General features: G+C 34.6%; 1 protein-coding gene across 2 annotated transcripts in view; it reads left to right on the forward strand.

The window, feature by feature from the left end:
- LOC138715195 (phosphatase and actin regulator 2) overlaps window positions 1–13,298 on the forward strand; it is a 1,243,976-nt gene that overhangs the window by 198,773 nt on the left and 1,031,905 nt on the right. The window contains exon 1 of one of the 2 annotated variants that reach the window (XM_069847819.1): window positions 9,077–9,723. The exons of the other annotated variant lie outside the window; for it this stretch is intronic. Within the exon in view, the coding sequence (XP_069703920.1) occupies window positions 9,684–9,723 (40 nt within the window). The 5' untranslated portion in view covers window positions 9,077–9,683. Of the gene's footprint in view, window positions 1–9,076; window positions 9,724–13,298 lie in introns of those variants that run through there. 2 annotated transcript variants of the gene reach the window in all.

Below are 13,298 nucleotides of genomic sequence, written 5' to 3' on the forward strand. Positions count from 1 at the left end.
AAGTGAACGGACAATCTAAGAGACTTCGTCTAGCTTTGGGCTTGTTACAATATCTTATTTTGTTGTCGCTTATAGAGAAGTTATTTCCAACATCGGCGATTTGTAAACATAGTTCATTTATCACTATAAATGAAATGTGTTTCCATCTCATTACTTCAAATGACGATTATATGTGCTTTCTGTCATTTTTTTCTTTGATTTCATTATTATCTGTAAGTTTTCTTTGTTCGTGTCGACGTCATTTGCATTTTCCTTTTTTGTTCTGTCTCATTTCCTATCTAAGTAAACATTCTTGCCATTCATTCAAGTCGGTGAAGAGTACTTCGCTCTTGAGGAGAAGAACAGACAGAACTATATCAAAGTTGTAATAACTCAACTCTATATATTTGACTTTGATGGAAACAGGTTACTTGAATTCGAAGTTCGTTTTGCTCTCTTTACAGTGTACTACAAGGAGAGAGTTTCTACGCTCTATGAGAATTGCTTAGATAAAGTTTTTCTATGATTACATTTTCCATATTTCTTATTTCACAAAGTATAGAGTGTTGCAATGCTGAAGAACGTCGAAATCGATATTTTGACGAACATACGCGATCTCATCATCATTGTTATCAAAAACAAATTGTTTATACAAGGTGGGACAGAAATATCTTCCCATTTTGAAAGTTTCGTAACTTCAAGAGGTTTAGTGATATATCTGTATGTGTTTTTTGTAGTAATACTTGTGTAGTGCTATTTTGCCACTATACTTAAGTTTTGAATATCACACGACGGAGATAACGCCCTTGATTGTGTACATACTCTTCCAAGCGTCTCTGCAAGTTTCCACACGCACGTTGCACCATATTTAAAGGCATAGCTGCAACTTCCCTTCGGATGACATCCTTCAGTTCCTCAATGTTATTATTATTATTATTATTATTATTATTATTATTATTATGATTATTAGGGCCTATTATTATTATTATTATTATTATTATTATTATTATTATTATTATTATTAGGGCCTATTATTATTTTTATTATTATTAGGGCCTATTATTAATATTATTATTAGGGCCTATTATTATTATTATTATTATTATTATTATTATTATTATTATTATTATGCATCTGTAGCTTGGAACTCGATTATAACTACAGATTCGGCTAAATTGGTAAATATACAAAGAAAATTTGTATCTTTATGTTCATTCAGATTTCTGCCCATTAATTCTGGGTATAGTTATGAGAGAAAATGTGAATATTTTAATTGTCAAAACCTATATGCTAGACGCCATGTGAGCTAGATTATTTGTTCTTTTCTAAAGTCCTTAAAGGTGATATATCCTGTGACTCTTTGTTAAACAATATTACCTTACGTATTCCAACAAAAGATATGAGAGCCCACAAACTTTTCTATATTAGAAATTCGAAATTTGTTTCACTAGTCTCCAGATGCATTAAAAATGCCAACATGCATGGCTGCGAATTCGATCCCTTCAATGTATAGACTTAGATTGTTCTTGGCAATGATTTATCATTTATGTATCCTTTTAGGCATTATACTCAATTATCATTGTATCATCACTATTATTCTCATAGTATTCTTAGTTATGTATTTTAAAGTCATCCATTATTTATCCATTCATCGTCATTATTGTCATTAATTGTAATTGTATTTATGTGTAATAATTATTTTTGTATGCTTTGTGCTGAACTGTTATTGGCCTCTGGCTGTTGTACAGCACAATAAATAATAATAAATAAATAAATAAAATTATTATCAATTCCGAACAAAGTGGCTATTTCTGTTTCAGTTTCCTGTTCGTTTCTTTATAATGCAATAAATCGCATCTTATATGCAAGAGACTTAAACAAATCCTTCCTAAGTGGGTAGATGTTGCACTTATGCAGCAAACCCCGAGGCCAAGTACTGTCGATAGAACGGATCAATGCTGTATTGCTTGCATACGCATTGTTACTTATTTATAGGTATTTTAAATAATAACTGAAGTTGTGCTATCACGCACACATGTCAGGAGCTCCCAGAGTCTTCTCCAACACCCCCAGGGGGTACTATACTGAGAACAGGGCGTATAATGCCAGAAGCTACATTATACAGCACGTATGCTCGAGGAATATTAACTCCCAAGCAACTACACAAACGAGTTCAAAGACAGCTTTCTGTGAGTATTCTAGTTAAACTTTGGAGGCACATTACATTAAAGTAGAGATGAAATTACGCTATTCGTGGAACGAATTAAAAGTATGTCTGATCGTAATTTACGCCTGTTACTGTCTTTTACTGTTTTGTAGATTTTATTGAAGAGCTTTCTTCTTTCCTCGAGGATGGTATCGGAGGATCTATCTTTTTAGTGTGTAATAATAATAATAATAATAATAATAATAATAATAATAATAATAATAATAATAATAATAATTCATTAATTTTATTCATAGTGTTCTGCCCAAGAGCAAGTCTTTCACTGCAAACCCAGCGTTCTCCAATCTTGGCTATATTTCGCCTTCCTCTTTGTCTCCGTATATGATCCTTATATCTTAATGTCGTCTATCATCTGATATCTTTTTCTGCCTCGAACTCTTCTCCCGTTCACTATTCCTTAAAATATGATGATAATAAAATGCAATCATGACCTCTAAAAAATGGTCTGTTCTCACTTTCCTGAATATTATGAATGTCTCTATTTTTTTAACCTGTTATTCCACGACGCTGTGTCAACTAAGAGGTTACCTAGCGTGAATTAAATTGATGGTAGCGAGATGGTATTCGGCGTGAGATTACCTGACATTTGTGTTATGGTTAGGAAAACCCGAGAAAAAATGTCGGGAATCAAACTCGGGCCCGCTGGATTTACAGCTACGAATATTCCGCTTAAATCACAGCTGAGGACATAATAATTACAATGATTAGAAGAATAATGATAATAATAATGATAATAATCATCATCATCATCAGCAGCAGCAGCAGCAGCAAGGATTAGGCCTATTGGCCTGTTCCGACTCAGAATTGTTCATGACGACACACTTTTCTTCTTTCTGTAGGGTTGTAACGGAGCACAGTTTTGATAACAGTAGCAATAGCAGTAATAATAATAATAATAATAATAATAATAATAATAATAATAATTCTGAATATAGTAAATTAATATGAAACCTAAAAAAATGCAAAAGAGTAACCTTTAGACATCATCACATCATGAAGGCATATGGGAGACATGGGAGTAGAGCTTCATGCTTTCATAACTCGACACTACAATGAGACGGAGTGGTCACCACTTTGTTACCCCCGCTCTGGAAGTTTGGCAGCGAGAAAAATCCTGCCATCCCCCTGGATTGAACAAAGGTTTTAACCACGGACACTTTTTCGCATTTTGATACTCGAATTCTAAAAAATTGCGACAAATTTTCAATGAATTACGTGCGAAAATGCAACAAATGTATCGAACGTGAGAAAACTTAAGAAATGAAGATGATTATTGGGAAAATTAAATCAGTTGTAGGCCTATATGAATTAATTACTTCTGGGTAATCTGTGGACTTATATCTCTATTTATTTATTTACACTGCAAGTGGGCAAGCACCCGGTGGCAGTGGTATACACAATATAAACAATACACAAAAAAATGATAAGCAATACACAATAAATTTACAATACACAATACAATTATACAGTACACAATACAATTTTATACACAATACAATAAGAATACACAATATAATTTAACACAATAATAATAAAACATAAATAAAATACCTAATTTTACATTGCAACCTACATAATTATGTATAGGCCCTACATAAGTTTCAATAGTCTTTCACTTTATTCTCATCTCACTCACTGTAGTGGCACTATGACGCATCACTGACACTTTAGGACACATTTCACTGACACACTGTAACACATTTCACTGACACTATAGAACACACTTCATTGACGCTATAAATTATCACTGATCGGAACTATTCACTGCACTGTAAAACCATAACTCCACTGACTCACCTCGCTTCACTGATACAACAGTTCAAATAAGTCAAATAATTACACCCTTATGCATACTGTACTTATAAACAGAACTACATTTAAACTAAACATTTCTAGTCTAAGGCCCTCTTACACGCTATTTTTAAATAATTTACAATTCAAACCAAGGGAGTAACTCGTCAGGCTAAATAAATACATGTCACCTTAAAAAATTAAATGTTAAATGTCACCTTAATTTTAATTTGCACTTGATACACAACTTTTTAAATTATTCTTGAAACTTCTTAAGGAAGGACAGCCCTCAAAGACCGCTGCAGGTAGATCATTCCAATCATTTATAGTTCTATTTAAAAATGAGAATTTACCTACATCCGTTTTCTGTTTCCTACATTTGATTTTAAAATCATGATCGTTCCTACCATAGTACGTTGGCTGTTCTAACCGAGACATTATGTCTACCCATGCTTTCTGACCTAGATGTGCTCTATACAGTGATGTTATTCTAGTTTTCCTACGTCTGTTTTCCAAAGTTTTCCATTTATGTTCTTTTATCGTATCGTTTCCATCTTCTCTTTTACCTTTAACAAATTTAGCTGCCCTATACTGGATTCTTTCTAAGGAATTTATCTGATATATTCTATAGGGATCCCAACATGTAGTTCCGTATTCCATTAACGGTCGCACTAACGTTAGATATGCTATTTCCCTCGATTTGGGGCTAGCCTTTCTCAAGATTATATGAAATGTTAATGGAATGGAAGATACTGAGCATTAGATGTTCACCTCACCTCACTGCATCTCGCCAAAAATTGTAAAACAATTGTAGAAGATTGTAGAAAATTGCAAAATTGTAAAAATTGTAAAAAAATTGTAAAAATTGTAATTGTAATCTTGTAAAATTTTTACTTGTTCCACATCTTGAAGCTTCATCTGTAATGTAAGATCTATGGAGTATAATAAATGAAATGAAAATGAAAAAATAAAAAAGAATGCATTTCAAAGAGTTGTTATAATTCATGTATGTTAACAAATAAATTGAACAATTTTCTGCAATCGATTTAATTATACCGCATGCTGCAAAAATTCCATTGCATGCTGTAGATTTAGTTGCACGAATCTTATAAAAACTGAAATTCGGAAACCAACTTTCAATCACAGGAGTTAGCACTCTGCTAAATATAAATCTTGAAGGGCCTGCTCATAATGAATTTTATTTTCCAAGCTCCCGGAGTACTCATAAAACAAATTAATTTTAATGTGATGTAAATTCTGTAGTAGTTATTTGTAAACATGAGCCTAATGATTTACTTTATATACACATATACATACATACATACCTAGAATGTGATAAGATGGATTGAAAGTGATTAAACTCTAAGAAACGATTTACATAACTTTTTTGTTTCTGCAAACCTTATTAATTGTATATTTCTATACAGTTATTTGGAATATTGCGCAAGATTTTCGCAATTTGCAGAAATATAATTTCCTATTTGTGCATTTTCGCGACAATTATTTATTTTCTAGCTTAAACCATAAATTGAATCCATGATCTTCAGTGCGTAGCCAGTTGCTCTACTTACTGCGCTACCCAGTCGCCAACCTTGATATAATAACATCTCGTAAAATAACAATATAGTTACATATAATTTAACTAATAGTTGGATCAACTACTCACTCTTACATAACGCATCTCCACATTTCTTTAAATTGCATACGAATGCAAATTCCGAAATTGATCCGTGCTTGGACTTTATGGTAGGAGGTTTTTAGTGTAAGAGTCAATTGCTTAAATGTTATATAGAATAAAGGTTTGTTATATTGTGATATGAGTAATATTGTGATAGTTCTTTTTGAGAATTAATTACAATTTTACTGAGCGAGAGAAAGATCGGTTTTTTGCATCGACGTATTAAGGGAGTGTTCGTGGACAGGTAGCTCATTAAAATTGTAATCAATTCTCAAAACGAATTATCACAATATTACACGTATCACAGTATTACCAACCTTTACCTTAGTTCATCACTTGTATTCTAATGCTTTACTAAACTCGGTCAGTTGAGTGAATGCCCTACTGGCCAGAATTGTAGGGTGCGATACGTGGCAAGCTAAAATTATTACTGGGACGCCAGCCGAGTCTGTCTATGCGTCTCTTACCAGGATGCTCCTCGGTTTAGTCAGAAAGAAATCCTCTCTCAGGAGGATTTTGTACTCCTCATGTGATGCACTTGTCTTACCCGCTAAGCTCACATCCTTCTCTAATATATTTCTGAAAAAGAAACTTCTTTCATTAAATATTCGTTTTCCTCCACGAATAATAAATAGTATGTATTTTACATTTTTAGTGGTGCCATCTGTATTACATTGCAGCTAATGCTGGACCTTAAAAATCTTAAAATAAATAGAATTAGTCAAGATGAGAATGATACAGAAGCTTCATATGAAAGAGTACATAGAAGACATAGATAGAAAAGCTGGGAAGTAAGAAACCGTCAAACATACTTAATCCACGTAAATGACTGACTCATACTTTGAAATATTGAATTGAAATTGAATTGATTTTAAATGGGGAAGGGCTGTTAGCAGCCCTAGCACTGCGAACTAAAAAAATCTATTGCTCCTTCCCGTGATAATATTCTGTCAGTCAAGTAGTTGACGTTCCTGATGAACTGGACCAAACTACAGACTGGAACAGTCGATAACTCATCAAGCTTTGGAAAGTGTTTTCCAAAGATGATGAGAAAAAGCTTTACAGTCACATAACATATAAGCTACAGACTTATATTCCTGTAGACACCGAGTGCAAACAGGGTTAATATTATGTCCCAACTTGTACAGGTGTTCTTTGAAAACAGTGTTCTATAAGGTAACGTATTTCCCAAGAGAGCTTCTTCTTGCTGAATTTTAACAAATCACTTGATCTACTTTAATCAAAATCTTGTATAGAAGGCTTTGAGTGTCTGCAATCCTACATTGAGTTTCAGTAACTTACTGCGAATCAGATTCTGAACACAGTTTCAGAATTGTAGACTGTCAAATATCAAGGATTGTACTAAACTACATGTCTAAAACACAGAGATTGTCTGTATATATTTGCGTGTATGGAGAGGATAGACAAATGTAGTGTAAAGGGGATAAGTTGACTATAAAATAAATTAAACCATAATATCAGCCCTATTTGTTACTTAAAATAATAAAAAGACATTTAAGACATTTTAGAAAGAAAATAGACATTAAAAATACTCATGTTCAGTGTATGTGGTATCATGTTTTAAATATTTATGGCCAAGTTTATTCCTGTTTACGGTATGAAAAACAGTTAATTTCAGAGGAAATATTATAACCTATAAGATCTTCCCTAAAAAGATCTTGCACCCACCAAGCAAAAGCTGAAATGTCGCCCCTGTGTGGAATCCAAAAAGCAAAGTTTGCCATATTTTGGTGCGTATTAAATGATTGCATTTGTGTACATATATCTTTAAAATAATTTTTTCTACGATAGTGCGTAAAGTTGCATTTTAGCCACTGTTATCAGCATGTAAAGTGAGCTTTTAAAGCACTAGTACTTAAAGAAGTAAGTAATCACTTTATGCACTGCTATTCATTTTACACACTGCCAAAAAAATGTAATATTCAATGTAGAAACTTATTCAGTAAGAAATTAATGCATTACCTCGACCATTCATTACTTAAATATTACACGTGACACAAATAGGTAACAAATTTAACATTCATATCTACATAGCCCTTATTATTCTGAAGTTACATGTAGTACTCATTGTAACAAGATTTATCATTCAACTGTTCCTAACCGTGTTGTTGTTTATATGGCCGGTTTAACGGCCACGAAATCGTGAACATTAATAAAACAAGTTACCATTGCATGGATACTTACTTCTTAATGGTTCTGAGTTTAGACAGCCATGACATCGTGATCGTATAACCTTCTCCGACTTGAAATATTTATTTAATATAAATTTAATATAATTTATTTTACACTCGTGCCAAAAAGAGAACCTTTACGAACTTGTCTCATAATAACTATTAATTTAAGGCAATATAAAGTACTACAGTATCATTTGTAGACAATGGAACTGAAATGTTTTAGGGTTGTCCTACTGGTAAAACATGTAATGAGATTGTATGCGTCAACTCCGTGACGTTAATGTTTGTTGATTGTGGTATATCGTCGTTGTTCCTGCAATAACTCCTATGTGACATATTTATCGATTTTCAGATTTTTGCTCTATTAAATAACTGAAATAGTGATACAGTCAATAATAAAATCTCCTATCTGTAATTATATTTCTTTCTTTCGAGAATTTAAGAATTCACAATTTCACAATCACCTATGTACGGCTGTCATAGGATGAATAAATTTGTTTTCCCTCCTACTGAAAAATTGTATATTTTGCACATAGGAGTTACTGCAGGAACAACGACGATATACGAATTGGTGAATAGAAAATTATTTCGAGGAATAGAGATTCTTAGGTTGATTTAAGTTACTAGCTAAGAATTTACCTCTGCTAGGAGGAAAAATCACGATCTTCTGTCAGGATAACCGGCATTGGGTTTCGAAACCTAGATCTTCACAATATGAGAGTATTATAAAGACAACACATTATGCATATCCAATGTCAAACTCATTCGTTACATTTTGTAGATATCGGTGTTTACTTAAACGGCACAAACTGTTTGTTTTTATTTCAGACCCATTTAATTCAGTGTGCTGCTTGTTTATTTCCGTATTGTGAACGTCTTAAGTGAGGTAGGCCTAAACACCATGGGGAACTTACCCACCCGTTTTATGGGTAGAGGCATTTCTGTGATGACTCTACGAAGGATTTTGATAGCGATTCTTAAAAGTTGTAGCCCCCCCCCCCCCCCGCTTTTTTTTTTTTGTAAAAAGAGTATGAAACACCGGATGGCAAAATAACGTTGTAGTGCTAGATTGTGCAGTGCAGTATGGCAACATCATTCACATTCTTGGCTGCGGGTGGCGCTTTTCTAAGGGCTCTCTGCCAGGTCCCTCGTTTAACCAAAGAGGAGTAGGGGAGAAGGGGCACTGTTTGAACGGTAGTAGGAATATCCTCGACGGTGAAGCCTCATCATATACGGCTCTTAGCAAACTTTAATGTTTTCGTAGAAGAGTCTTTTTCGTTCGACCAGCGGTCTTTGTGCAAATAGCGTGAGTGGTATTGCTACGGCGTGGAAAAATAGCCCATTGTGATTATACGCGTTATAATACCGCGATTAAAGCGTATTTAACACGATGCACAGTGACATAACATTGAAACGTATAATTCAAGGCTCCGGTATTATAGCCCTAGTGAAGATTAGTTTCCTGAGTTTCGAATTAAAATCTAGATGGAAACTGTGTATAAACGGAAATTGCTGAGCTGGAAAATTGTTGTTTTGAAGTGCTCTCTGCGCTCACTTTCCCACACCATCGAATTGCTTCACGTATAAAATATGATTTTAATCTGTTGAAAGTGACAAGAGTTTGAAGGTATTCTGTTTCCGTTGAATGCGTGTTTGTATATGGGATAGATATGTTAGACAGAGTGTTGATAATGGAGGCGTGTATGCGGTTTATTGTGATGTCCATTTGGTTTCCCGCAGTGACTGTTGCTCGTGTAATGTTACCGTAAGTGCAGCTTATGTATAGTGTGTGGTTGGAATTACAGCGTATGACATGAATAGTCTTTGGGTGCTGTCTCCTTTGAACAGAGAAGGTACGTACGTATCCATAGCTTCGAAATGTATTCTAGTGTCGCATGTATACATACAATATCCGCTTGCAATTTGTAAGGGATTTGATAGTAGAAATATTACCTTTGTATAAAACTTAGTATATGTAATGCATAGACTAAATATTTATCTCTATCCAACCGAAGTTACGGCGCAACATATGGAATATTTATTAGACTAAAATAGTAATTCTGCAGAAAAACGACCAAGGAAAGTAGAATTTTCTCTTTAACATTTACAGTGAGTAACAAAAATATTCGGACATCCGTCAACTAACAATTCAGTGACATATATTTACATATAAATATATAAAAATAAGCTTTTCTTATTTTTTCCCTAAAAGTATCCCATTTTATATAAACATTTTCAACACAACAATTCCAATTAACTTAATTTTCTTCTAATTACTAAAACATAAAGGAAAACATTTGATTTCTAATACTAACAAAAATATTCGGACACTTTTTGAAAACAAAGAATAGGCCTACTATTCCAGTTCGTCATTATTAGTACATTGTAGGACCACCCTTCTGTTTAATAACCTCTTTCATTCGGCGTGGCATGCTATGTACTATTTTTTTTTTGTTATGTCTATAGGAATTTTCACCCATTCTTCTTGAAGTCTTGCTTTTAGCGCTTCTTTAGAAGAAATGGGCCTTGATCCAATCCTCCTGTCAAGTTCTTCCCATAAATGTCCAATAGAGTTCAAATCCGGCGATTGTGGAGGAGGATGAAGCATTTTAGGGCATTTGTAGAGTAGAAATTCTTGTACAATGTAGGAGTTATGCTTGGGATCGTTGTTCTGGTAAAACATAAATTCCTTTTCAATCCCAAGCTTTTCTGCACTTTTTACTAAATTGTGTTGCAGGAGGTGTAGATAGTCTTCCTTCTTCATGAGATCCTCGATGAACACCAATTCACCAACCCCAGAAGCTGACATGCACCCCATATCATTACATTTCCTCTACCGTGTTTAACAGTAACTCGCAAATTCTTGGTTTTCATTTCCTCCTTAGGCTTTCTCCAGACCATTTGTCTACCATCGCTGCCAAAAACATTGAATTTGCTCTCATCAGAAAAAAGAGCCTTTTCCCACCAATCTTCGCCTTTATTTTCATATTCCTTAGCAAACTGAAGTCGTTTACGTCTGTTCCTTTCACAAACATAAGGCTTTTTTCGTGCTATTCTTTCGTTGTAGCCCTGTTTATGTATTGCCCTCTTAATTGTTTGGGCATGCACTTTTTTACCCGTAGCCGATTCAATTTCAGAAGTTAACTTCGGGGCACTTATACGAGGGTTCTTTTTAATCTGTCTGATAATAAGAGATTCTTCTCTGTCTGTGAGGACTTTTCGGCGACCTGTTTGCTTTCTCAGCTCTATTCTGTCCTCGTTTTTATATCTGAGAATTATGTCAGACACTGTACTTCTCTTCATCTGAAGTAAATCTGCAATGTTTCGAATGGTTTTCCCTTTTTCGTGATGGAATATCACTAACTGCCTCTGATTAAATGTTGTTTGCTTATCTTTACGCCCCATTTTGTGTTCCGTCTTGCTGAAACGACAGCACAAGTAAGACTAAGTACTCTCGCATATTATTGAAACTCGGTACCTCCACCTACTGTGTAATGTAAGTGATCAACAGGGGTGTACAGAATAGGACCAACAGGACTGTCCGAATATTTTTGTTACGCAGTAAATTGTACATTTGTTTATTTTTATATAAATATATTAACATACCATTTCATTAGCAAGCTCTTTTTATGTCCATATTATGCAAATTGGTTTATTTGACGTAACCGCTGGCGTAATTTCTGCGTTTTTGCAAACATGTTCAGTAACATACACATAAACATTTGGAATATTAAGTGTCCGAATAATTCTGTTATTCACTGTACGTACTGAGAATAGTACAGAGCTGTGGCCAAACGGAGTACAAGTAGAGCTCGTAGAACCCCGGTTCGAGACTTGGAAACCACGCCCCCACGAGTTGATTGACATGTTTACCATACTCAACGCTGTATGTCCAATAGCGTCTCCTTGGAGAACAGATAAAGTTTAAGAGTGATAACGTGACATTTTGACATATTAAATTATTATTAACATAGGCCTATGCGACATCACCCCATCGACATTATGTGTTTTTAAAACAATACAAAATAAACTAGATGTAAGAGGAAGAAATAAATATATTTTTCCATACGGTTTTTTAGCTTCTGCAATCTCTGATGCAATAGTTTAGCTTGCGAAACCTCCTTATAAAGAGACATGTTATGTTGGATTAGATTTGCGGAGAGAAGTTATTCATCTACAAAATGACACTTCTACCAAAGATACTGTATATGTCCTAATTTCGTTCGCTTGGAAATATATATACTAAATGCCGTCTTCGAAGACCGGGACGGATAGAGAATATTATGGCGCTGAAATTCGAAATAGGAACACTCATGGTATAATGATTAGTTATGGAGATATTGGAGGCAATTTCACAAGTGAGATGGGGTAATCCTTACTTTTGATCTCTAGCCTGCAGCAATTGGAGTTAAATGTCAACAACACAACAACGATATGATGTGTGAGAGTTGTACCTGTCCCTGAAATGGTCGCATTTCTTGGCTTCAGCGCAAGAACTGCGAAGAAAATAACTGTAGCTGATTTGTCTTCAAGTACTGTACTGTGTGTTCCTGTGCAGTGTCCCAGTTCAAATTGATATTACAATACGTATATGTTTCACATTGTGAAGTAAGGAAGCACGTGATGTTTACATTGCGTACATCAAGCAGGTGCCGGTTTTCAAAGCGTGTTGCGCGACCCACCCGTTGTCCGGTATTGAACTAAATACTAGCACACTTGTGTGCGCGATGACGTAAGTAAAATTTGGAAGTGTGGGATGTTCGACTAGGACATGTGGGGTTACAGTCTGACCTTAAACCCCTGCATGCAGAAGCGTTTTCCACGGAAATAATACTTGCCCCATTAGCCATTTCGGAAAAAATTGCAAGATAGAGTATTGGTTTCTGTCTTATTTATGTACATATGGGGCGCGCTTCCGAACAGGGGCAGCGGTATTTCCCCTAAGGTTAGAGTCCAGTTTAGGTGTGTGTGTGTATTAATCGAAAAAAAAAATGTCATATAAACGTGCGTCCTATTCTCAATATTTTCTAGCCCCTAATTTTCGATTAATACACACACACCTAAACTGGGCTCTAACCTTAGAGGAAATACCGCTGCCCCTGTTCGGAAGCGCGCCCTATGAAGCTGATTAAATCAAAATCGAGACTTACAGACGAGAATTTGAAGGATCAGCTCACAAATGCAATGACTGATATTCTCTATTTCAGCCAATTACACTTGCAGGATGGCAATGAGTAATTTTATAAATTGGGTGGATTTGTTTTCTAGTAGTCTATTTCTTAATAGCACGTTATTTCGGGTTTGTTTCGTATATTGTAATATACATTTTTAAGTTTATAGTTTAAAATGTATATAGACCTACCACATGGTGTATATTATTTTGCAATCCACTGAATCTAGAATGGAATGAATACGGGAATTATTTAAT

The sequence above is a fragment of the Periplaneta americana genome, chromosome 15 (assembly GCF_040183065.1).
Source record: "Periplaneta americana isolate PAMFEO1 chromosome 15, P.americana_PAMFEO1_priV1, whole genome shotgun sequence".
Taxonomy (NCBI): domain Eukaryota; kingdom Metazoa; phylum Arthropoda; class Insecta; order Blattodea; family Blattidae; genus Periplaneta; species Periplaneta americana.